This window comes from Chiloscyllium plagiosum, unplaced genomic scaffold (genome assembly GCF_037043375.1).
Source record: "Chiloscyllium plagiosum isolate Xiang-an unplaced genomic scaffold, Cpla_swu_hap1 HiC_scaffold_16, whole genome shotgun sequence".
In the NCBI taxonomy this organism is placed as follows: Eukaryota; Metazoa; Chordata; class Chondrichthyes; order Orectolobiformes; family Hemiscylliidae; genus Chiloscyllium; species Chiloscyllium plagiosum.
The window spans coordinates 44,306,411-44,332,788 of NW_028270154.1; the positions used below are offsets into that span (position 1 = coordinate 44,306,411).

At 39.6% G+C, this 26,378-nt stretch overlaps 1 protein-coding gene across 1 annotated transcript in view; it reads left to right on the forward strand.

Annotated features, from left to right (window-relative positions):
* Positions 1–26,378, forward strand: part of pfdn1 (prefoldin subunit 1) — a 94,026-nt gene that overhangs the window by 18,107 nt on the left and 49,541 nt on the right. Inside the window, exon 3 of the mRNA XM_087995350.1 lies at positions 6,576–6,660. Within this exon, the coding sequence (XP_087851476.1) occupies positions 6,576–6,660 (85 nt within the window). The remainder of the gene's footprint in view (positions 1–6,575; positions 6,661–26,378) is intronic.

Below are 26,378 nucleotides of genomic sequence, written 5' to 3' on the forward strand. Positions count from 1 at the left end.
ATTGAGGAAAACTTTTCGTGGTTGGAAAGTTGGCACAAAGGAAAATGTTGGAGATCACACATCGCGTTTCTAGGATACCTCTGCTGGGGTTCGTAGGACATCTCGGCCAAACTGTCATCAGCTGCTTTATCAATGAAGTTCCCTTATCATAAGCTCTGAAGTGGAAATGTTTGCTGATGATTACACAATTTAAAAATGTGTTGCTGGAAAAGCGCAGCAGGTCAGGCAGCATCAAAGGAGAAGGAGAATCGATGTTTTGGGCATAACCCTTCTTCAGGAATGAGGAGGGTGTGCTAAGCAGGCTAAGATAAAAGGTAGGGAGGAGGGACTTGGGGGAGGGGGGGTTGGGAATGCGATAGGTGGAAGGGGGCTAAGGTGAGGGTGATAGGCCAGAGAGGGAGTGGGGGCGGAGAGGTCAGGAAAAAGATTGCAGGTCAAGAAGGCAGTGCTGAGTCTGAGGGTTGGGACTGAGAAAAGGTGGGGGGAGGGGAAATTAAGGAAGCTGGAGAAATCTGCATTCAACATTACACAATGTTCACTACTGTTTGCAATGACTCCGATATTGACACAGTCCATGTCCAAATGTGGCAAGCCTTGGGGACATTATCCAGGCATAGGTTGCGAGTAACATTTTGTGCCACAAGAATATTGGAACAATGAATTTCTATGAGAGAGCGTCTAGGCATTGTCCCTTGCCACTTAGCGACATTCCCATAGCTGAATCCCTCACTATTGACATCCTGGTATTTACTGTTGGCCGGAAAGTGAACTGGACTAGCATCTAAATACAATAGAGTCATAGAGATGTACAGCATGGAAACAGACCCTTCGGTCCAACCCAATCTAGACCCATATGCCAGCACCCGGCCCATATCCCTCCAAACCCTTCGTATTCATAGATCCATCCAAATGCCTCTTAAATGTTGCAATTGTCCCAGCCTCCACCACTTCCTCTGGCAGCTCATTCCATACACATACCACCCTCTGTGTGAAAAAGTTGCCCCTTAGGTCTCTTTTATATCTTTCCCCTCTCACCCTAAACCTATGCCCTCGAGTTCTGGACTCCCTGACCCCAGGGAAAAGACTTTGTCTGTTTATCCTATCCATGCCCCTCCATAATTTTGTAAGCGTCTAGAAGGTCATCCCTCAACCTCCGCTCCAGGGAAAACAGCTCCAGCCTGTTCAGCCTCTTCCTAATAGGTCAAATTCTCTAACCCTGGCAACATCCTTGTAAATCTTTTCTGAACCCTTTGAAGTTTCACAACACCTTTCTGATAGAATATTGTGTGCAATTCTGGTCTCCTTCCTAATAGTGGCCTAACCAATGTCCTGTACAGCCGCAACATGACTTCCCAACTTCTGTACTCCATACTCTGACGAATAAAACAAAGCATACCAAATGCCGCCTTCACTATCCTATCTACCTGCAACTCCACTTTCAAGGAGCTATGAACCTGCACTTCAAGGTCTCTTTGTTTAGCAACACTCTCTAGGACCTTACTAATAAGTGTATAAGTCCTGCTAAGATTTGCTTTCCCAAAATGCAGCACCTCTCATTTATCTGAATTAAACTCCATCTGCCACTTCTCTGCCCATTGGCCCATCAAGTCAAGATCCTGTTTTAATCTGATGTAACCTTCTTCGCTGTCCACTACACCCCCAATTTTGGTTCATCTGCAAACTTACCTACTATACCTCTTATGCTCACATCCAAATCATTTATGTAAATGACAAAAAGTAGTGGACCCAGCACCGATCCTTGTGGCACTTCACTGGTCACAGGCCTCCATTCTGAAAAACAACCCTCCAGCACCACCCTCTGTCTTCTACCTTTGAGCCAGTTCTGTATCCAAATGGCTAGTTCTCCCTGTATTCCATGAGATATAACCTTGCTAACCAGTCTCCCATGGGGAACCTTGTTGAATGTCTTACTGAAATCCATATAGAACGCATCTACCGCTCTTCCCTCATCAGTCCTCTTTGTTACTTCCTTCAAAAAACTCAGTCAAGTTTGTGAGACATGATTTCCCACACACAAAGCCATGTTAACTGTCCCTAATCAGTCCTTGCCTTTCCAAATACATGTACATCCTGTCCCTCAGGATTCCCTCCAACAACCTGTCCACCACTGACGTCAGGCTCACTAGTCTATAGTTCCCTGGCTTGTCCTTACCACCCTTCTTAAACAGCAACAACACGTTAGCTGATCTCCAGTCTTCCGGGACCTCACCTCATCAATGATACAAGTATCTCAGCAAGAGGCCCAGCAATCACTTTTCTGGCTTCCTACAGAGTTCTCGGATACACCTGATCAGGTTCTGGGGATTTACCCACCTTTATGAGTTTCAAGACATCCAGCACTTCCTCCTCTGTAATGTGGACATTTTGCAAAGTGTCATCATCTATTTCCCTACAATTTCCATATCCTTTTCCACAGTAAATACTGATGTAAAATACTTGTTTAGTATCTCTCCCATTTTCTGCAGCTCCACACAAAGGCTGCCTTGCTGATCTTTGAGGGGCCCTATACCCTAGTTACAGTAGCTACAAAAGCACTTGGGGGCTAGGAATTCTCCTCTTCTGAATCCGTAAACCGTTATATCATTTAAAGATACCAGTCAAGAATCTGATGGAATACTTGCCTGAATGAGTGCAGCTCCAACAATATTAAACAACCTTGACTCTATCCTGGACAGCCCAGCCCACTTGGTAAACGCCACATCAATAAAGCACTACTGGTGTTTGCTAGCATCAGTGTGAACCATCTACAAGATGCACAACTAAAGGTCATCAAGGTTCCTTAGCACCTTATAAGCCCATGACCACTAGCATCTCTAAAGACAAAGGCGCCAGACACATGGCAACAGCACCACCTGCAAGTTCTTGTCCATGCCACTCACCATCTTGACTTGGAAAGACATTGCTGTTCCTTCAGGGTCATTGGGTCAAAATCCTGGAACTCCCTCCCAACAACATTGTGGTTCTACCTACAGCACATGGACTGCAGTGATTCAAGGAGGCAGTTTGCTTTCTTCCTGACAGTAGACAAACAGGAGGCTGCGAGAACACCGCAAGCCAGGCAGCATCAGAGGGCTGTGGGATACCTATTGAGTTGCTTTCTCAAGATGTGAAAGAACCTTCAAGATTTTGTAAGAGCAGGGGTAGTAAGAAGTAGGACTGAGATTATCACAAATCTTTATTCTTTATACTGTTAAATTAGTAGTGCTTCCATGATTAATTATGTATGCACACAGCTTTTTGTTTTGTTAAAAAATGTGATATCATGTGGCATAGTTCTGTCAGTTAATAACTGGGAGTTCAGATTTCACTTTAAATGTTAATGATCCCCAACAGGATCATCATAATAATCTTTGACTATTCCAAACAAATTCTCTGAATTACAGAATGTCTTAATGAAGATAATATTGTAGATATAGATTTTAAAGACATTTTTAAAAAAGACATTTGATAAAACTGATTTTGAAAAGAGAAGCACGGGATTAATAGGATGATAACTTGAGTGTGTAATTTACTGAGTATTCAGAGATAGAGAGCAGTGATTGTCAAGGCTTTTCTGACTGGGGAGAAGGATGTTGTGGGGCAGCCCAGGACACACTATCAGGACCAAAGTGAAATTCAGGAAGTACTAAAAATATTCAGCAGATCAAGTAACATTTTGAAGCAAGGAACTGAAGTACCTTTTCAGGCTAATCTTCAATTTGTCTGCACATGGAGTTAGGATGAGAAGTGCTAAGTCCAGCAGGGTTGGGAATGGTTTTATTTGACAATTAAGTGTCCAAAGTCAGATGTCTTTTGGAGTTTAGTTTATCTCAGGTAATGGTAGTGTGAAGGGTCTAGGAGTTTTGAAGAGGTGAATAAAATCTAAATTGCCATTAATGCAATGATCACCTATTTGCAGAATTGTTATAGTGCAGGCGGAGGCCATTCGGCCCATCGTGCCTGCACTGGCTCTATTACCTAGTGCCAATCTCCTGTCTCATCCCCACATCTCTATACACCATTTCTATCCGTGTCATCCATTGCCTTCTTGAATGACTCAATTGAATCAGCCTCCACCCACATTTCCAGACTGTGCATTTCATACTGTGTGCTGCATAAAAATGTTTTATTCTCACATCAGCTTTATTTGTTTGTATATGACTTTAAACCTGTGCTCTTGTTCCTTTACGAATAGCTTTTCCCTTTCAAGGCTATCTAGTCCATTCGTGATTTTGAAAATCTCCGTCAAATTTCTTATCTACCTTTTCCGGTCCTAAGAAGAACAATCTCAACTTGTTACATCTATTCTCCTAACTCTAGTTTCTCAGTCTTGGAACCATCCTCATAAATCGCTTATTCACACTCTCCATTGCATTCATGTCATTTCCTATGATATGGTGCTCATAACTGTACACAATGACGGGGACATAAAGTTAATTATGGAGAACACAGAAATAGTGGTGTAACCTCTCTGGATGTGAATGCAACATCAAAGACATACAACACATAATGTATTAATGTCCTTTTGAGAATGTGATAAATGGATAGACATGGTTGGTAAACAAAAACAAATCCTATTCTTGTTCACACAGAAGTATTCTTGGCTTGTATATTTCATACTATAGCAAAACAAATTGGATCTTGGGTTGAAAAATAATTCCTGAAATTAGTATGTTACAATGGGTGATAAATAAATATTACTCAAAAGTAACAGTATGCTTATTGCTGGAAATGTGCCAGTAGATTCTAAATCACTTGACTCATCTTGCATGATGATCATGTTTTGTTATAGTGATACTCAGTGAAATTCTTGTACTTGTAATACAATCCTTTTATGCCACGTCCTTTATATTTGAAATAACTTGTGCATGCTACGAATGAATAATTTATTATATTTTAAGCATAGATTTTAACACCATCCATTGTGATGTATTGAAATAAAACTTAGAAAATGTAAACATTTTGCTTTTCTTTTATTGTATTTTTGGAGGACACCCAACAGCTGCAGTAACATTTTTGTGCTGTGTCCAAACCTAAATTAGAATGTTATATTTTCTTCAGAGTCAACTGCAAAACCAGCTTGCATAAGGTCTACATATGGTCTTGTCATATGTCATATGTGTCTGTGCGACTTTGTGGGGTGTACTTTGTAGTTGTGCTGATCCATACAGACCAATGATATTCTAGGTTCAATCACTGAGTTACGCTGAAGTAGCTGATCCAGATTGGCTGGCTTGAGCGTTGAGTTAGGAGCAGAAAAGGTCAGACCAGGTTTCATCCTAATTTCTCTCCTGTAAGTTTAAAACAAGATCGAGTTTGTTTTTGGTGCCTCAAAAAGATATGTATTTATTTTCGACAATTGAAGAATTGGACTTGAGGGAGAACAGAGGATTAAGGGAACTCAAACCAATTTTCACTTTTTGAGTATAAATGAGGAAATAAGGGCAAAATAAAGTGGGTCTCTAGTGTAGGATTATTTGCATAATAAACTGTGAAAATATGTATTCATTTTGATAGCATACTGTAAATTAAATGAATATACATAATGTTTTTCAGAATATTGTGTAGCATTTTAATAGATTAAATTGAAATGCCTTGCTGCAGCTAATGTCCTTTTTCCCTTTAGAGAATTTGCCAAAACAAATTGCCAAACACTTTACAGGCAAGGAAATATAATTCTGATGCCAAATTACAAGTAATTATAACATAGTTTAAAATTTTCACAGTATCACTATAACAAAAGATGATCATCATGCAAGATGAGTCAAGTGATTTAGAATCTACTGGCACATTTCCAGAAATAAGCACACTGTTATTTTTTGCTTCTTACTTGTATGTCTGATCTTGCAATTTTGATTCTTTTGTCCACGTGCTTTTAGAAAATTCTTACATATTAGTAAACAAAGACTAAGAACCCTTCATTTGGGTGAAGATAGGGAAAAACTAATCCAGCTTTTAAAGGGTTTGTTGTGGAGTATTGGTGGAACAATCTCCATGGCATTATACTTGTGCTGAGGCATGAATTCTGTAAGTAAATATCTTCAGAAGTAATTTGAGGTAATGTGTCTCAGTCTACAATGTTAATCAGTTTGTCCAGTTGCAACCTGAATTCCAGACAGTACTTCCCATGTCCTGCAGAGTTTAATAAAAACCCACAAAGAAATAAAAGATCAGGTGCATTGTTAAACAGTGGCAGACCTCTATATGTATATGCCACGTATAATCTCCTGCAGATCTGACCAAAACGATGTTGATCATTTTTGATTCTTTGTTCAAGTTAGCCCTATAGTTTATTTTTGATGCAAAGAGTTACATTATTACATTTGTTATAGAGATTTAATGTAATATAACAATTTGAAGAAAACACATACATGTACATACACAGTCCGATATGTGTTTGACAAAGTTACATTTGACTATGTACTCCCAGTTATGGAATTTTGCCACATTTCAGACTGAGCCTGGTGGAGGTCAGGAGACCTTGAAGTGTTCGGGCTTAGTTTATGTTCAGCTCAGACTGTTAAATCTATCCTTGTTGTAAATTAAATCATTATGCTTTTTTGATTTTTTTTTAGGTTTATTCTTCAGCCAAAAGTTGTAATTCACAATCAGCTCCTTGAAAAACAGAAAATCGCAGAGGAAAAGATCAAAGAACTTGAGGTGTGTTCTAATCGACCATGCTTTTGATGTAGAAGTTGAATTAAGAATGCAGAAATATAACTAACTTTTCAAACAAGTGAACTGCATTTCTTGTTGGGCTCTGCCTGCTGCCTTTGAAAAGCATCCTCTTTTTGTCTGAGTCATCCTTAACTAAATGCTGTCCTTCTTTGGTTACATTAGTTTTCACATGCTGAGGAGAACCCATTACTGCCAAACTTGATATGTGGAACACCAGTTTATTGTTCACTTACTTAGCTGATATTGTTGTGAATGAACACTTTAGCTGAGTAGCAATCAGATATATTACCATTCCATGGCTCCTCTTGCTTCCGAATTCCATTTTTTCAGTTGCTCATGTAGGTTGAGTTCAAAAGTGGATCACACTGGTGTCTTGTTTGATTCTGAATTGCATTTCAAACCTTACTTAGCCACCAAACAGAGAACTTATTTCAAACTGTTATACATTACCCAACTCTACTTTACATCATTTCCACTTTTCATGAAATCCTTACCAATTTCTTTACTTTTTAAAACTTGATTAATCATACAGCTTCTTTTGGTGGCTTGATTTTTGTTTGTTTATAGGCTGTGGGCATTGTGGTAAGGCCAGCAGTTTTTGACCATCCCTAACTTCCTATGTCAACTGGGTGGTGAGCTGTCTTTCTGAACTACTGCAATGCGCTTATGGTATTCCTTTGGAGTGAATTTTAGGAATTGACACAGTGAAGTTCGAGAATCTGTTGTATAGTTCAAAGTCTGAATAGTCAGTGACTTAGAAGGACCTTGCAAATGGTTTTGTTGTTCTGATTTACCTTTCTCCCCATTCTTTTAGTTGATAGAATTTGTATGTTTAGATGGAGTTCTCAAAGAAACCTTGGCATCTTGCTGCAAATACACCGTGTAGATGTTTCACTATGCACCCAGAGTGTGCTGATGGTGAACATATTAGGCAGCGGATAGAGTTCAAATCAAAGTGCTTTGTACTATATGCATTCATTCAGTCATAGAGTCTGCAATGTGCATCAGGGAAACAGACCCTTCAGTCCAACTTGTCCATGCCGACCAGATATCCTAAATTAATTGAGTCCCATTTGCCAGCACTTGGCATGTATCCCTCTAAACCCTTCCTATTCATATACCCATCCAGATATCTTTCTAAATTCTATAATTGTACCAGCCTCCACCACTTCCTCTGGCAGCTTATTCCATACATATACCACCCTCTGTGTGAAAAAGTTGCCCCTTCGGTCTCTTTTATATCTTTCCCCTCTCACCCTAAACATATGCCCTCTAGTTCTGGACTCCCCGACCCCAGGGAAAAGACTTTGTCTGTTTATCCTATCCATGAGCTTATCTGTTTTGGTAAGTGGAATGGCAGTGCAGAGTATTTTTAAAGTGGTAACATTGTATTGATGTTTACTGGAGCCTGGGGTTTGCTGTTCATTGGTCGTTGAAACCTAATAACCAGGAGGAGCAAGCAATTCAGAAGGCACAAGTAATGTTGGCCTTTATTGCACAAGAATTTGAGACTGGTAGTAAAGATGTATTACTTAAAATCTATAGATACTTGGTGAGGCTACACTTGGAACATTAGACCATTGTGTGCAGTGGTTCCCTTATCACAGGAAGGATATATTTTTCAATGAATAATGGTTCACCAGATTAATGTCTCATGTAGAAGGTTTGTCCTTTTGAACAGAGATTGAGGAGACTGTACTCTTTGGAGTTTAGAAGGATGTGAAGTGGTCTCATTGAAACAGTTAAAATTCTTAATGATCTACATAGATGCAGAAAGAATGTTTTCCCCAGACACTGGGGGTGTCTAGAACCAGTAACACAGTCTCAGAATAAGGGTCAAATCATTTGGATCAGGGGACTCAAAACTTAACTGTACTTTCTCTCCACAAACACTGCCTGACCTGCCAAGTCTTTCCAGCAATTCATGATTTTGTTTCTGATTTCCTGCATCCACAATTCTTTTAACTTTTCATTTAGGACTGAGATGGGAAGGAATTTCTTCTTTTAGAGTGGTGTACCTTTGGAATTCCCTCCCCTACAAAGCTGTGCTAACTCAGTCATTTGAGTACATTCAAAGTAGAGATCGATAGATTGATATTGAGAGAGCACAGAAATTGACATTGAGGTAGATGATTTCCCATGATCTAGAATGGTGGAGTAGGCTCAAAGGATTGAATGGTTTACTCCTGTTGCTTTGTCCCATTAGCTGTCCTGCTATTTTTGAAATGCCTAAATACTATGGGGCTATGAAAATGAGGTTATAAGCTTGTATAATAAATAAACATAGAAAGTAATTCAAGTATAATTGAATATTGAAGAAAATTCAAGAAGCAACTGAGTATATTTCTGGAGAAATTAAACAATGTTGGAACGAAGATAAATACGGTTGATATTCATTGAAAGATACAATCTCGTTGAATATAGCCTTTCTTATTCCTGTTTGCTCTTGTGACACCACTCGCAAAAAGTACAAGTTTTTCAATTCTTAGTTATTTAATCTTAACTGTAATTGTAGAGAAGTTCCACAATGATTTGTGCTTTATATTTTCTCGTAACATTAGTCACAGTATTTACTGGAATAACTAAAATTCTGGTATAATTAGCTATAAACTGAAACACACTCATAGATGGTTAAAATGTTGATGTCACAATTGACTTATCACAATCATCTTACTGAGATAATTGATCTAATTAGAAAATTGAACTTATTTACGTGTTGTTACCGCAAGTATTTTGGAAACAACTCATTCAAATATGTGACATTTCTTTATGATTTGTGACTTGCTTAAAAAGAATATTTCACTCTGGGAGAAATGGAAGGATATCAGCTAGTAGTTATGAATACTTCTTTCTCTGTGATGCTCCCAGTGGCCAACTGTGGAACTGAAATGACAATGCAGAAATAAAGACTTAACAATTACTATATATAGTGTCTGTGTCCTTGGGATGTTTCGAGGTGCTACACACATAATTTGTTACTTTTAACTTATGACAATGGAAAAGGATATGAAAGATACAGACTGTAGGGAAATAGATGATGACATCTTGCAGAGGAGGAAGTACTGGATGTCTTGAAACTGGTAAAGGTGGATAAATCCCCAGGACCTGATCAGGTGTACCCGAGAACTCTTTGGGAAGCTAGAGAAATGATTGCTGGGCCTCTTGCTGAGATATTTGTATCATCGATAGTCACGGGTGAGTTGCCGGAAGACTGGAGGTTGGCTAACGTGGTGCCACTGTTTAAGAAAGGTGGTAAGGACAAGCTAGGGAACTATAGACCAGTGAGCCTGACGCCGGTGGTGGGCAAAGTTGTTGGAGGGAATCCTGAGGGACAGGATGTACATGTATTTGGAAAGGCAAGAACTGATTAGGGATAGTCAATGTGGCTTTGTGCGTGGGAAATCATGTCTCACAAACTTGATTGTTACTTCCTCAAAAACACTCAAAGAGGATTAATGAGGGTAGAGCAGTAGATGTGATGTTTATGGACTTCAGTAAGGCGTTCAATAAGATTCCCCATGGGAGACTGGTTAGCAAGGTTAGATCTCACAGAATACAAGGAGAACTAGCCATTTGGATACAGAACTGACTCAAAAGGTAGAAGACAGAGGGTGGTGCTGGAGGGTTGTTTTTCAGACTGAAGGCCTGTGACCAATGAAGTGCCACAAGGGTCGGTGCTGGGTCCTCTACTTTTTGTCATTTACATAAATGATATGGATGCGAGCATAAGAGGTACAATTAGTAAGTTTGCAGATGACACCAAAATTGGAGGTGTAGTGGACAGCGAAGAGGGTTACCTCAGATTACAACAAGATCTTGATCTTGACCAGATGGGCCAATGGACTGAGAAGTGACAGATGGAGTTTAATTCAGATAAATGCGAGGTGCTGCATTTTGGGAAAGCAAATCTTAGCTGGATTTATACACTTAATGGCAAGGTCCTAGGGAGTGTTGCTGAACAAAGAGACCTTGGAGTGCAGGTTCATAGCTCCTTGAAAGTGGAGTCGCAGGAAGATAGGATAGTGAAGAAGGTATTTGGTATGCTTTCCTTTATTGGTCAGAGTATTGAATACAGGCGTTGGGAGGTCATGTTGCGGCTGTACAGGACATTGGTTAGGCCACTGTTGAAATATTGTGTGCAATTCTGGTCTCCTTCCTATAGGAAAGATGTTGTGAAACTTGAAAGGGTTCAGAAAAGATTTACAAGGATGTTGCCAGGGTTGGAAGATTTGAGCGATAGGGAGAGGCTGAACAGGTTGGGGCTGTTTTCCCTGGAGCATCAGAGGCTGAGGGGTGACCTTCTAGAGGTTCACAAAATTATGAGGGGCATGGATAGGGTGAATAATCAAAATCTTTTCCCTGGGGTCAGGGAGTCCGAACTAGAGAGCATAGGTTTAGGGTGAGAGAGGAAAGATATAAAAGAGACCTAAGGGGCAATGTTTTCATGCAGAGGGTGATACGTGTATGGAATAAGCTGCCAGGGGATGTGGTGGAGGCAGATACAATTGCAACATTTAAAAAGGCATCTGGATGGATATATGAATAGGAAGGGTTTGGAGGGATATGGGCCGGGTGCTGGCAGCTGGGACTAGATTGGGTTGGGATATCGGGTTGGCATGGACGGGTTGGACCGAAGGGTCTGTTTCCATGCTGTCCATCTCTATGACTCTGTGACTGTATAATTATCTTCCTTAATTGCAGACTCTATATGAGTAGACAGCATTGTAACTTTCCAGGTTCTACAGCAGTTACAAAATACTTATTTTCAAGTAGCACTTGTAATTGAGTGAAGTTTTGCAACCTGATAAAATTTGCTGCTTACTCTTGTGTTTAATTTGATTATAAACTTGATTTCTTGTAACTGAAATATGTGAGTTGTTAGAGTGCTATTTCTCTGTCAGTTGGCAGGGAATGTTGTCGACATGCTACTCACTAATTGAGAGGTGTTGCAATATGAAAATAGGCATGTTTTGCTACAGTATTTAAAACATCGGCAAGGCCACATCTGTAGTCCTGTGAACAGTTTGGTTCTCAAGAAGTAGTTAGAGCTGTTATGTTCTATGAAAAAAAAAGTAATTCAGAGAAGGTTCACTTCACTGATGATCCGTAATCTTATGAAGAAAAGTTGGATATGCTTGGTCTGTATATGTTGGCAATGAAACAAATTGAGAAGTTATTTTATTGGTACATATATAATTGTGAGGGGACTTGACAGGTTGGATGCTGAAAAGATGTTTTCCCTTGTGGGAGAGACTAGAATGGAGTGGAGACAGTTTAAAAATCACATGTTTCCAATTTAGGATGGTGACAAGGAGAATTTTTTTCTCACTGGATTGTGGATTTTGGAGCCCTTTCTTTCTCCGCCCCCCTCCTACCCCCCCAGAATACAGTTGAAGTAGGGTCATTGAATATTAATTGAGTAAGGCAGAGGTAGGTAGATCCTTGATAGGAAGGGAGTCTGAAGTGGGGGTTAATGGGAATGTAGAGTTGAGACCACAATCAGATTAACTATGGTCTTGTTGACTGGCAGAATAGGCTAAAGGGCAGAATGACATACTCATACTGTTAATTAGTATGTTTGTATGCTAAAGGTTTTAGTGAAAGTTTATCCTGGTCAACAGGGAGGTTCTGCATCACACCTGAAATTTTCCTGCCCAACTCCATTGCAATTAACACAAGACCTGAGAGCACAAAAGTGGCATGGACATTTTCTCAGCACTAGGTTTCACCTTTACATTGATGTTACTTAATTTTTATTTGCATCATTTAATATTTGTTGAATCAACTTGAATCAGCTAAATGTTCTGGCACATCTTGTGAATAGCGTGCAATGATGGTTACAGGAGGGTTGAGGACATTTCCCTTTCTGTGGAAAGAACAGGCATTTTTTTTTTGTCTGAATGTTCGTGTCCAGTGTTGTAACTGCCACACTGAGACATGTTGCACTTGCCAACTCAACAGGCCCTCCCTTCTATGCATTGTAAAGAATGTTGTCTGAGATCACTCTATGGGCAGTGAGATGTTGTTGATGACTCCAAAGCCAGGTAAGGGCCCTGACAGCCAATATCCTGAGATGGATCCTTATTTGGACAGTACTAACATTCACCTTAATGATTCTCAAATTTTCTTATCTTGATTGTCCCCATTATCATTCCCCACACGATACCCCAAGATGCCAGATCCTCCTGACTTCCTTGTTGTATGACCCTGACCTTGTTCTATAACCCAATACCCCCCTTATAACTGACCGACCCTTGCTGGTTATGAGCTTTGGTGCAAAAGGCCATTTTCCTCTCCTACATTGTCACTTATTTAAACACTGAAAACTACTGCCCTCACACACAACTTCACAAAGCTGATTGATGCATGCTGTGAACCAGATGTTGTGATAGTCTCATTTGCTAGTGACTATATCTTGAAGGTAAAAAAGTATCCCACTCATGAGTATCATGGCAAACATATGAACCTGCAATAGGCTCGTGTAAAATTCAAGCTGGAAACACACCTCTGATTTTTATCGCTGCAACTGAACTCGTCATTGAGAAATCATCATTTTGTGGTCCAACATGTTAGATTGTGCCACATTTCTCAGTCTTGTGGGCTGCATAATTCCCTATCCTCCGTATGAGTGCAGAGTGATACTCTATAGTAATTCCAGTGCGTTTCATTAGAAAATAAATGACAAAATCATTAACGGGCTTGAAATGTAGCAAGCCAACAGAGTATGGATTATTGCACCAGAATTCCTGAAACACCTTGGTCTCTGTACTCGTGCCTAGCTGACTTAGTTCGAAACCAGAACTATCGGCTCAGATTAACTCCTGGAGGTGTCGCATATGGCAAAAATTCTTTGCTTGGTTAACTATCTCATTTTCTAAGTACAACACAAACATGATACATTTATATAAGCATGGGGGTGTATCTGCATTGATAACTCATCAAAGTTTTAATGTAAGTGATGAATAATGGGACACATCAATTTCATCTATTCCAGGAATGCCCAAGAGTATTCTTTTGTGAATTTTATGAACATCATTTTGTGAATCATTATTTACATTGAAAAAGTTTATTATGTGGCTTCTTTTTGAACTCATTCAAAAAACAAATCTCTTCCAGTTTAGCTTTGGTGATGTTTAGTAGTGTGGTTTAAATTTTAAACATTCTTTCCGTAAACTTGATTTGTAGTTTGAATTCACCACATCATATGGTCGAATGATGTTGTTTACAGAAGCTAGCATCCTGTCAGAGGAAATTATGTCGTGATGACAGTAAAGCTTTTCAGATTTTGGAACAGACCTGACCAGCTGAATGTATTTTTTATTTATGATCCCAGCCTAAGTGTGAGAGTGTCCAGTGATTTTGATTATTAGCTAGAACAATATTCAGCATTGTAACTAGTTATTTCATGAGGCCAAAGTTGCTCCTATACTTAATTTGCTAGTCGTCTCCTCTCCACAATTGCAATTTATTCAGAATACAATGACTGGTGTCCTTACCTGCATCATTACAATCATATAAAACTCTTATTAGTGGCATGGGCTTCAGTGAACAAACTTTTTTAAAAGTTCTCTTGTCATGATCCAGATGAAATTACAATTTTTTTTCAAGCCAATCCAAGCTTCCGGTTATTAACTGAAAGGTCTCACACCTTAAGAGAATTATTTTACTCTGCAAGAGTTTAAAAAGAAACAAATATTACTAACTTAACACTATTTTGTAAATGTTTAAAGTTTAATGCAGAAAGTCTCAACAGACAAATCTCAACTGCAGTATACATTACAGGATCTTGATTCTTTCTCTCTTCCTGGGACCAAACCTACTTGTGCCCCAGATCTAAAGCATTTGTGATTCTGTTTCCCAGACTGTCACTTAGTCAACACAAGTTTAGAAGTTTGTGAGGATTCCACTTCCAAACTCTTCCACTAACTTTACTAGACAGATCTGACAAGTTATTGATGCATTTGGACTTTTCATTTTGAGTATAGGGCCTAGTTTCCATTTCAGCTAGTGATTCCGCATTAGGAGGAATGCCTTGACTCCTGATGGCTTCTATGTCCCTTGTTCTGGCAGATATATAATTACCTTCTCTGGGCTTTCTAGGCTGATGAACTGTTTCTTTAAAAAAAGCAACACCAACATTCCTCCCTGTAAACTATCTCCATGGCACTGGCACACCTGAAAAGTCACAGATAAAGGATTGAACAAATGATCTGTTATTTGAAATTTGATCTGAAAAGTATTTAGATACTTTAAGATCCTCTTGTGTTTGCCCTTTACTTTCAAACCTTTCTTTGTTCTGAGGCTCTCTTAACTATCTTATACTATTGTTATCAAGATAACTGTCAACATTTTTTCTCTATCAAGGAAAGGTGTAAGGTGTATCTTTTGTTTAGTGTTCTTCTCACATATTACACTGAGCTTATTAAATAAACCCAGGGTATATTTGGAATTAGATTTGCTCTATGCCTTATTAACTGACCTCTAACACAGGATATTTTTCTACTTGTCTTGTAGTTATAAATTAAATGCCTAACTCAGTCATTTTCCTATAATATATGAATTATAAAATTCCTAGAATTGTTAGTCTCATAAACCTTTTCTTGACCTCATTCCACCATACCCCAATAATCTTTTAGTTCAGAAGCAAGCAGCCTGTTTTTGTTTTTTTGCTAGCCCATCCTTTTGCTCTTCCCTCAGCATCTACAATGCAGCCATTGTAGTTCAACATTTGGGAGTTTTTTTTTTGCATTCCCGTGCTTTTAGCTGTTTTCAAATACCTGACAAATTCTCTCCACGTTTTTGTCCTCCCATCCCTTTCTATCCGATGACTTTTTATTGTGTCCATAAAAGTACTTTGAGGAGTGCCATAAGAATGCATTCTTAATATTATTTATAATTATAATCAGTCTTCACTCTTGGTATTCTTACATTGAGCAAGTGTAACATCTCTCTTCAAGGAAGAAAGGAGACCTACAACTCAAGACCACTTACCCCATCATTGGAAAATTGCTGGAATCCATAATGAAGGTAGTAGTTGCAGGATATTTAGAAAATCATAATAAAAAAAAGCAGAGCCAACATGATTTTTAATAAAAGGAAATAATGTTTGAAAAAAATTATTAACGGTCATTGAAATGTAACAAACTAGTCAGATAAAGTGGAGCCAGCAAATGTATTTGGATTTACGAAAGACATTAAGTAAGGTGTCACATCAAAGATTACTACACAAGATCTTGTGTTGCTGGGGATGATATATTAGCATGGATAGAGCATTGGCTCACTATAGGAAATGGAAGGTATAAATAAGTAATTCAGGTTGGCGAACAGAAGCTAATTATCATCTGGGCTGGCACTTCAACTATTTACATATTTTATAAATGATGCAAATGATTTAAATGAAAGGACTGAATCCATCGAAGCCAGATTTGCTGACAATATAATGGAAGGAAAGCAAGTTATATGGAGGACACAATTTGCAAATTGATATGGATAGGTCAAGTAGGCAAGAAAATATTTGGCAGTGTAGTGATAGAACGACATCAGCTAGGCAGACCTCAGAATGAATTTCCTGACTGGGGCTGTTAACGTGGTCCAATCAGGTAGCCCTGGCTGACAGATATAAATAGGAGTGTCGCGTTTGCACTCCCTTTTTGATTTCCTGAAAAACCTTCTCCTCTGTTTTTGGCTGCACTTCAGTCCCATGCTCCTGATCTTTGGGCACCCGGTACGGAGGAAGGAGGGCAGGTCTGAAGACCTCCTCGTGGGTCTGCTCCTGGGCCTGGCCAAACTGGCCATCAACAGGTCCAGGCAGCGGGCCGTGGAGGGGGTCGTTAGGGCCGACTGCCTGCCCCTCTTCCGCGGTTATGTTAGAGCCCGGGTGTCCTTGGAGAAGGAGCACGGGGTGTCGACCAACACCCTGGAGTTGTTCAGGGAGAGGTGGGCGCCGCAGGGAGTGGAGTGCATCATTTCTCCCTCCAACTCTATTTTGATTTAGTCCCTATCCTCCCCTTCACTGTTTTGATCACACAGCACCGTCCCTTGCTGTGAAGGGCAGTGTTTGTCACCGGCCACCCGGGTGTTTTCCTGTCTTCCTGGTGGTGGAAATCGAATAAAGATTCGTGCACTTTGTGTCTTCCACTGTGTCTCCCACCTGCACACACACACCTTGGGTGCTGGGGATAAAATAAGCACTACCGCAGTTAGGTGGTAGTGTGGGGGTTAAAAAAAAAGAAAAAAAAAGATAAATAGGAGTGTCGGAGATTTTGTTCACGCTAGGAGCTGTCTCCGAGCTAGCTGGGTCAGTGTCATGTACTATGCGTGTGCAAGTAAATGGTGAATTGGTGACTGGATATTGGCCTTCATAGAATTACTTCAGGCAGTTAGAATATAATGTGGGGAAATGTGAGTTTGTCCAGTTTTGTGGTGGATTTGAAAAGCCAAATTTTAATTGAATGGGGAGAGATTGCAGAATGCTACAGAGGGATCTGGATCTCCTTGTCATGAATTGCAAAACATCAGCAATACAGGCCAGCAAATATTTGAGAAAAAGTAGACTGCTGACCATTTCTCACCAGGAGGAATGTGGGGGAAATGCCCGTATAACTAAGTAGGGAGTTCTTGTTACAACTGTACAGTGCATTGATATGAGTGTGCACTTTTTGGTCTCCTTACTTAAAGGTGGATATATTTGCACTAGAAGTAGTTCAAATAATGTTAACTAGATTGACCCCTGGAATAAAGTTGTTGCTTTATGCAAAACTCATGAGACGCATTGTCCAAATGCTTTGTCTTTGTAAAATTTCAATTACTGAGAGTACAGATCAATAGATAAGCATTCAACAGCTAGAATACAGAGCTAATTTCTTTCAGATTTTAGTTTTGTCAAGTTAGAAGACATGTCTCTCTCTTGGGGGCGGAGGGGAGGTGGGAGCGGAAATCGAGTGCTTGCAGTTAAATGCTCCGTAAAGAAAATGCACCTACAAGAAATGGTTTTCTATACTAACGAGCTTTATTTACTTCACAATTTTTGTTTCTTAAAATGGGCATAAAATTAGTGGGAACTCACCATGACATGAAGGTGCGAAGACCGCTTCAAGGAGGAAATCTTCAATTACAAGCTTGCACATTTTGACTTGCCGACTGTAGTTCTTTAAACAACACCCTTAAAAGGACCACAATGAGACAGGAATAACAACAAAAAAAGGACATGGAAGCAAAAGGGGAAAAACTACAAGGGAAGAGAAGCCAAACCAGTGAAAGAAATAAACACTGCATTGTACTCTACTTCTAAACAAAAACATAAGCCCATTGAAAGAAAAATGAAAGACAAGCATTTATTTGAGGTCTGAGTGGCCAACTGTACATTTCCTGAATTAGTTATTCAAATGTTGTATACTGTTTTACTTAATGGATCAAGTGATAGATGATATCTAAGATAGCTCTGAAACTCTTGTTGCCATTGTGCAATGAGGCACTTCGCACAATTAATACATCTGATCTTTCCTTGGATATCAGAAAGATCAAATAAAAATCTGAAAGATTATTCAAAGACCAGCACAATATCATAATTAACTTTGGGATTAACAGACTCCAACTCCTGATATACATACAGCAATCCCAAAGAGTCACATGGTGTCAAGTCAAAGAGCGTAAGTGTTTTATTTTCCAAAGAGAAAATGTCAGAGAAGGGAATTGAGTTGGTTATTGTCTCTACACTAATTAAAACTTTTAGGATAGATCTTTTGGGATGGGACAAAAGCTCTTCTATCTTATTACTCTACTCAAGTATAGAGCCATAGTAGGAGGTTAACAAAAGTTATGTTATTTTGGTGCAGCCAACACAACTGCCATGGTCACCAAATTACATAAAACCAAGCAAATCTAAACAGAGCTGTCACACCTATCCAAAAGCTGTCCAGCTATTCTGGTGTAATGCAAATAGCACCAAGGTGGAAATCTGTTACCAAAGGCCAAAACAGATTCCAAAACAAAACACAGGTAATGAATGCGTCAGTACAATGTCAAAGTACTCACAGCAAGGAAAGCCTTAAGATAGCTAAACACAGAAGCACATGTTCTTAGTCAACCAAGCAAAATGCAAATTTCAGAAGAATTACCAGTCTTTTAATATTGTTAACCTTGCACTATGATGGTTTAAAGCAATCAGAAAATTATATTGCCATTAATATCATATGTTCTGAAAAGGCAGATTAACACATTGAAAGCTTAAACTGATTAGGACATTTTGCAACATGTTACCTGTACAATCTAAAAGACATGTATCTGAGCAAGTGGTGCTCCATGGTAAATCCTATGTAAGACTGGTTAATATCATATAATGAACCACCGGTTTTATTCAAAGGCATGATCACACTGGCTCACCAAAATCTTCTACGTGGTAGATTCCACCTGTCCAGCCGTGGTAGGACTACAGGCTGTTCCGCTATAACATCTGCTTTGTTAACATGAGTTTGGTATAACATGATTGACGAATTGGGAACACTGTTTATAAAGCGCAAACTTTTAAAACGTGATGGCATCGCCAACACTTTAAGCCCTGTTTCAAGAGCAGATTTTTCTATAACATGGTTGCACAAGAACGTAACCATTGCATTATAGAAGAACTATCTGTACCATTATACAATATACCAGACCTTGGTGTAGTCACAATTCATGAGATTAAAATTACACCTATTGTGATGTAACCGACTGCTTATAATACAATTGAATTAGTTGAGGACTTCTCAAGGTTGATTTGTTACATTTTGTCCAGAACCAATATGAATAGTTGAAACTGGCAGCTACTGAAGATTAGAATGACAGGAGATGCAAAAGACCATTATCTATGGATAGCTTGACAGTATTAATGAAATGCTTGATAAGATTCATTCATATTGGCCATACAGAGTAACTTTGTATATCATGACGCCATTTAGCAGCAAAGTGTTTTTGCTTTGGAATAGAAAAGTGTTGGAGAAACTCAGCAAATGTGGTAGCATCTGAAGAAAAATCATACTGGACTTGAAATGTTAATTTTCCACAGATAATGCCAGATCTGCTGAATTTCTCCTATATTCTGTCTATGTTTCAGATACCCAATGTCCACAGTACTTTGCACTCATTTCAGTAAATATATCAAGCAATGCCTGAAGTTGATATGGCTTTATTGAATATATATCCATTAAAGATTAATTTGAAAAATGTTTGTTTTTTCTCCAGTTTTTGAATTTTAAGGTCAAAAAGGAAGTTGTAACCTACTGTTACTTCAATTGTTAAAACATTGATTTAGCTGAAATTATTACATTACTTATAGCATAGAGGTACTAGGGAATTTACATCTTTATAAATTAAGTGCTGCAAAAGTTTAAAGTTTTTGTGAATTAGCATGTCAGTTTACAGACTTCCACTTCTGATCAAATTTCAGTAACACAGTGTGCACTGAATAACATGACAATTGTGATTGTAATCATCGATTTATTTCACGTTTTAGGAGATTTTTAAAGCTTTTCTTTTAAATCCAACCGATCCATAGTTATTTGGAGTAAAAGCACAGTTTCTAATATCTGGGAAATTTTAAATCTTAATGTGCTTAAATTCTTTTTAATCTAATTCTATGATTTACCCATGATAAGAGTCTGTGTTATGTAACATTGCAAATGCTGTTTTCTAGTGCTGGGCTTCCTTAGTTTAATGCTTAAGTCACTGTCTAAAACTGTAATATTTGAAGAGTGCAGCAAGTGATTAGTAGGGCTCCTCATAAAGTGGCTGGTTCAGTTCGCATGATCTTTTCTGTACGAAGCTATGCTGAGCACTTAATTTGGCAGACGTGTGCAGAGTGAATGACTAAAAATAATCTCCTTTGCGGGGGCTTTAGCCTGGTGGTGGTTACTGATGTAATGCATTGAATGTAGTTCTTTGCAAAAGGGCAGAGGGGAACTCACATTTCTGGTAGGAGTGGCATTTCTTTTAAATTGCTGACGCATTCAGCTGTTTGTATCCGTCTCTTCCAAAAGCTTGGACCCAGAATCTTTTCTCCCAATGATTCCTTTCTGAAGTGGACAAAGCTACCTCTGTATTTGTTTGGACAATTTGCAAATTTTACACAAAGCATTAGTACTTGTGCAAAGTTCTTTTTTTTTGTTTGAGCCTTCTACTGATTATCTGAAATACGAGGCACAATTGTGCCTAATACTTTGGAACAGTAAAGTCTTTTTCTGATAGAATGTAATGCCTTTTAGGTTGTACAGGCATTGGTATTGTGATTCTTTTTGTGACAACCTAAAATTGTCATTAGCTTCACTAACCTCCTCACCACCCCCAATGCTACCATCAGACTGAGATGAAATAGGAAACATTTTTTTCCTGTGGTCTAAATTTTCCTCTAGCAGAACAGATGAGATGTGGAATAGTGCAGAGTCATTGCCACTAGTATTTCCTACTAATCCTATCTCGGGTAGATTTTTGTTTTCTTCCCCTGAAGAATCTAAGGTAACAAGCTAAATTAATTTTAACAACACAAACAGAAATTGCTGGAAAAAAACTCAGCAGGTCCAGCAGTACCTGTGGAAAGAAAGCAGAGTTAAACTTTCAGGTCCCGTAACCCTTCCTGAAGAAGATCTATATTCTTCCAGATCTGTTGAGTTTTTCCATCCATTTGTTTGTTTTTGATTTCCTGGATCTGCTGTTTTAGTTTTTTATAAATTAATTTTTAAGCAGAGCAAACAAAACATGGGGGCTGCCAGTCAAATTTGTCCCAAAATGCCTGGGGAGGGAAAGATGTCATGCGAGTGTCAAATTAAAGAATTCACCCCCATACATGGAATCAGCAGAATCTCTGAGGTACTGCTTCTCCATTCACAGATTGCTCCTCTCTGTACAAACATAGGAGAACAGCAGACCTTGATTGGAGGAGCAACGAGGTGAGTGGTGGTAGTACGTAAGTCAGAGCCAGCAATTGCCAGGGCCCAGGCTGTCTGAATCAGGAGTTGCTAGGCTGCAGTGCGGGAAGGGAAAAGGAAACTTGAAATTGAGGGTCGTGTAGAAAAGTGGGAGACTGGCAGGTAGAATAAAGAGAAATAATGTTGGAAATGGATGCAGATAGACCAGTTAGAACTGGTCCATCTCGGTCTCTGCAGTATCTGCTCCCAGGAGGAGCAATTCCACTCCAGGACATGCCAGAATGTCCTTCTATTTCAGGGACCACAATTTTCCCTCCCACATGATCAATAATACCCTCCTGCACAATCGACCTTGAACCCCACCCTTCCAACCGCAACAAGCATAGAACCTCACCTTCCACCTCCCTACTCGCTGGATACAGTGCGTTATCCTCTACCATTTCCACCACCTGCAGACTCATCCCACCACCAAGGATATGTTCCCCTCCCCACCCCTCTCTGCATTCCGCAGAGACCATTCCCTCTACAACTCTCTTGTTAGGCTCACACCGTCTACCAACCCACTCTCCACACCTGGCACCTTCCCTTGCTGCCGCAGGAGGTATAAAACTTGCGTCCACACCTCACCCCTCACCTCTGTTCAAGACCCTAAAGGATCTTTTCATACCCGGCAGAGATTTTCCTGCACATCCACCCTCCTCATCTACTTTGTTTGTTACTCTCGATGTGGTCCCCTCTATATTGGGGAGACAGTACGCCAACCCGTGGAGCATTTCGGGGTACATTTCTGGGACAGACGCACCCAACAGCCCTACTGCCCTGTGGCTAACTATTTCAACTCCCCTTCCCACTCACCCAAAGTCATGCAAGTCCTCAGCTGCCTCCACCGCCAAATCAAAGCCACCTGCCAACTGGAGGAAGAATGTCTCCTCTTCCACCTTGGGACCCTACAACCATATGGCATCAACATCGACTTCACTAGTTTCCAAATATCCCCTCCCCGCATCTCATTCCAGATCCAAACCTCCAATTCAGCATTGCCCTCTTTACCTGTCTACCTGTTCATCTTCCTTCCCATCTAGCGACTCCACCCTCCCCCGACCTATCACATTTACCCCCATTTCCCTGCATCCGACTGTCGTCTTCACCCCCAGCCCCATCCCACACACCTATTCATCTCTTATCACCCTTCTCTCTCCATATTCCTGATGAAGAACTTACGCCCAAAACGTTGACTCTCCTGCTCTTCAGATGCTGCCTTACCTGCTGTGCTTTTCCAGTGCTACCCTTTTTGACCCTGACTCTCCAGCATCTGCAGTCCTACCTTTCTCCTGGAAGAGGGAATCTGCAAGGGGGTGGTGAGAGAGAGGGAAGTTACAAGAGGGAGCTATGTGAGGCAGGAGAAAGTGGGATGTTATTGGAAGATTGTTAGGGCAATGGGGAAAGTAGGAAGCTTTAAGTCCAGTGTGGGAGGGAGGCTGCAAGTGGAGTAGAGAAGTAGTTAGCAAGTCATTGGAAGGAGGCTGAGGAATGGTAGAATTAGTTCTAAACTGGTCAACAATGGCCATAGAAGTAGGTGCCAGGAAAACTTGAATTTACCAAAGAGTAAATTCCTTGCGCATGTTTATCAAATCTTTGGCTCAAGGCTGATTAAATTCAGGAACCACAATATAGGGAGAAAATGTAGTGCATGCTATTGTAATGAACACTGCGTCAATTCATAATTTAAATATCTGAGATTGAGATCCGAGATGCAGTAAGAAGGGTGGTAACTGATTGACTGAAATCTGACTGCAGTGTGCTGTCTAGCAATTTACAAATGCAATGGAAATGCATTAGCTATGATCTCACCAATCTGTAGGAGGTGTGATTAGTATAATGGTTTTTTGTGTAGATGTGTCAGTTATTTTAGAGAAAAAAATCTGCTGACTTGTGTGTTGTCTTGTAAATACTGCAATGTCTAGGAAATTAATGCTTTCCTTGTGTGTTGTGTTTTTAAATTTAATAGAGGGAGTGATGATTATTTAGGATATTGATAAATTTAACTAATTCTGCTTCAGCGAGTCTTCGCATATCCCATGTCAACACAAATTCAAAGTAGACTTAGTACTTGACTGGGGGAGGAGTGCATATTTGACCCCTGATTTTATATGTGAGCTTTTTAGCGTGCTGTGGGCTGCACATTTGCAGATTTATGCTTATATTTTGACTTACTCAGGATTTCTTGCTGCACCATCAAAGAGCGAAGTCCTTTGGATCTATCTTTTCTTGCTCTTACGTGATTCTTGTGTTTCCATGAAGTTCCTTTGAAAAAAACACTACATGTGAATGCTAGAATTAAAAGAATGAAAGCTTACCAAACATCTTAAGCTCAGATAGTCCTCTTCTGACCAGATTGATTGATTGATTGTCATTCCTTATTACCTAGAAACCTGGTTTGATTGTGGTAACTAAGGTCCAAGGTTCCATGCTTAAAAACCTTTGTTTTCTTTTAAGAATCATGCTATTAGCACAATTTTTCACATTGCTACCAGTGACTCTTCTAAGAATGTCCAAAAGGTTTTTTTTTGGGAAGACTATTAGGTTTTGAATTTGCAGTTAAGAAAATGGCATTTCAAGACCTCTTTCTGCCAGGAAGTTGGCAGAAAAGGGAATGAAACATGCAGTACAAAAGGAGCAACAAGTATTTAATGAAATTTCTCAATGTGCAAAACATCATAGAACTAGATTCCACCCCACATTCTAATATTGGTACGTGCTTGGTTTATGCTGTTGAAACCTAGCAATTTTGACACCTCTGATTTCTATGATTCAGGATAATTTGTAAATTTATTTCTGTATGACTTATGGTATCATATGCAATTATTTATTTTACCATTTGCTACATTGATGTTATAGTACATGTGTGTGCCACTAAACTGTTCAAATAGCAAGCTGTCTCTTGCCCTGTAATAAATGCATGTTACAATAAGAAATCTATCCTGCTGTTGGCCCCTTTAATGAATACAGATCCCATCCTGTAAAAAGAAATTGGTGAAGCATAAAACCAATAAAATATGATCTTACCATTTTTTTTGTGTTCTTTTCTATTTTACAAATTTATTCTGATACCAAATCTGACAGTATTCTAGCAGTTCGCCCTGTATCGAAAGTCATACAGATGTACAACATGGAAACAGCAGCACCTCCTTTGGCAGCTCATTCCATACATGCACCACCCTGACGTGAAAATCTTGCCACATAGATCCTTTTTAAATCTTTCCCCTCTCATCTTGAACCTGTGCCCTCTCGTTTTGGACTCTCCTGCCATGGGTAAAAGACTGGCTATCCACTTTATCAATGCCCTTCATGATCTTATAAACCTCTATAAGGTCACCCTTCAGCCTCTGATGCTCCAGGGAAAATAGCCCCGGCCTTTTTAGCCTCTCCCTGCAGCTCAAACCCTCACACTGGCAACATCCTTGTCAACCTTTTCTGAACCCTTGCAAGTTTCACAACAACTTTCTGATAGGTAGGAGACCAGAACTGAAGGCAGCATTCTAAAAGTGGCCTAACCAATGTCCTGTACAGCTGCAACATGACCTCACAAATCTTCTACTCTATGCACAGACAAATAAAGACATAATACACACTGAGAGAACACAAGTTGATATCTCCGTTGTAACCCTACATCTAAACAATTCTCCTGTTCGGGGAACTTATTGATCAGAGCTTTGAGTAAAGGAGTTGGGCGGTCATGCTGCAAATATACAAGGCATTGGGTAGGCCACAATTGGCATATTGTGTGCAATTCTGGTCGCCATCCTATAGGAACAATGTTGTGAAACTTGAAAAGGTTCAGAAAAGATTTACAAGGATGTTCCCAGGGTTGGAGGGTTTGAGCTATAGGGAGAGGTTGAATAGGCTGGGACCTAAGCATCAGAGTTTGAGGGGTGACCTTTATAGAGGTTTATAAAATCATGAGAGGCATGGATAGGATAAATAGACAAGATCTTTTCCCTGGGCTAGTGAGTCTAGAACTAGAGGATGTGGGTTTAGGGTGAGAGGGGACAAATTTAGAAGGGACCTCGGGGGTGTCATTTTCACACAGAGGGTGGTGCATGTCTGGAATGAGCTGCCAGAGGAAGTGGTGGAGGCTGGTACAATTACAACATTTTATATGAACAGGAAGGGTTTACAGGGATATGGGCTAAGTGCTGACAAACACAACTAGATTAATTTAGATTATATGGTCGGCATGGGCGAGTTGGACCGAAGGGTCTGTTTCATGCTTTACATCACTATGACTCAACAACTTAGAATAATGTGCTTAAATTCAGGATAATGAACATTTAGGATTGAGGTAAAAAGAAATATCTTCACCCAAGAGGTTGTGAATCTTTGGAATTCTCTTTTTCAAATGGTTGTAGATGTGTCATCACTGAATATTTCTAAGATTGGGCTAAACAGACGTTTGGACTTTCAGAGAGTTGAGGGGGTTTTGGGAGTGAGTGAGAAAATGGGGTTTTAGTCTACAATCAATCACAATCATTTTGACCAGTCAAATATGATCAGTGAGCCATTTAGTGATGTTCTCCTATCTCTTAAATTATTTTGCAGTGTCAACTTGACTGATCTCTCTAGAGAAAGTCGGGATCTGTAGAATATGCAGTTTTTCCCCTAACTATTTGGACCGGTTTTATCATTTCGTTTTACATGTTATCGATAAGTAGTGAATGTGTGGTGTATCATTTTGACCTGTCTCAGCAAGTTTTGCTTGCGAAATTTGTGTGTTAGGCAAAAGCCCATAGTGTTCTTAAGAAA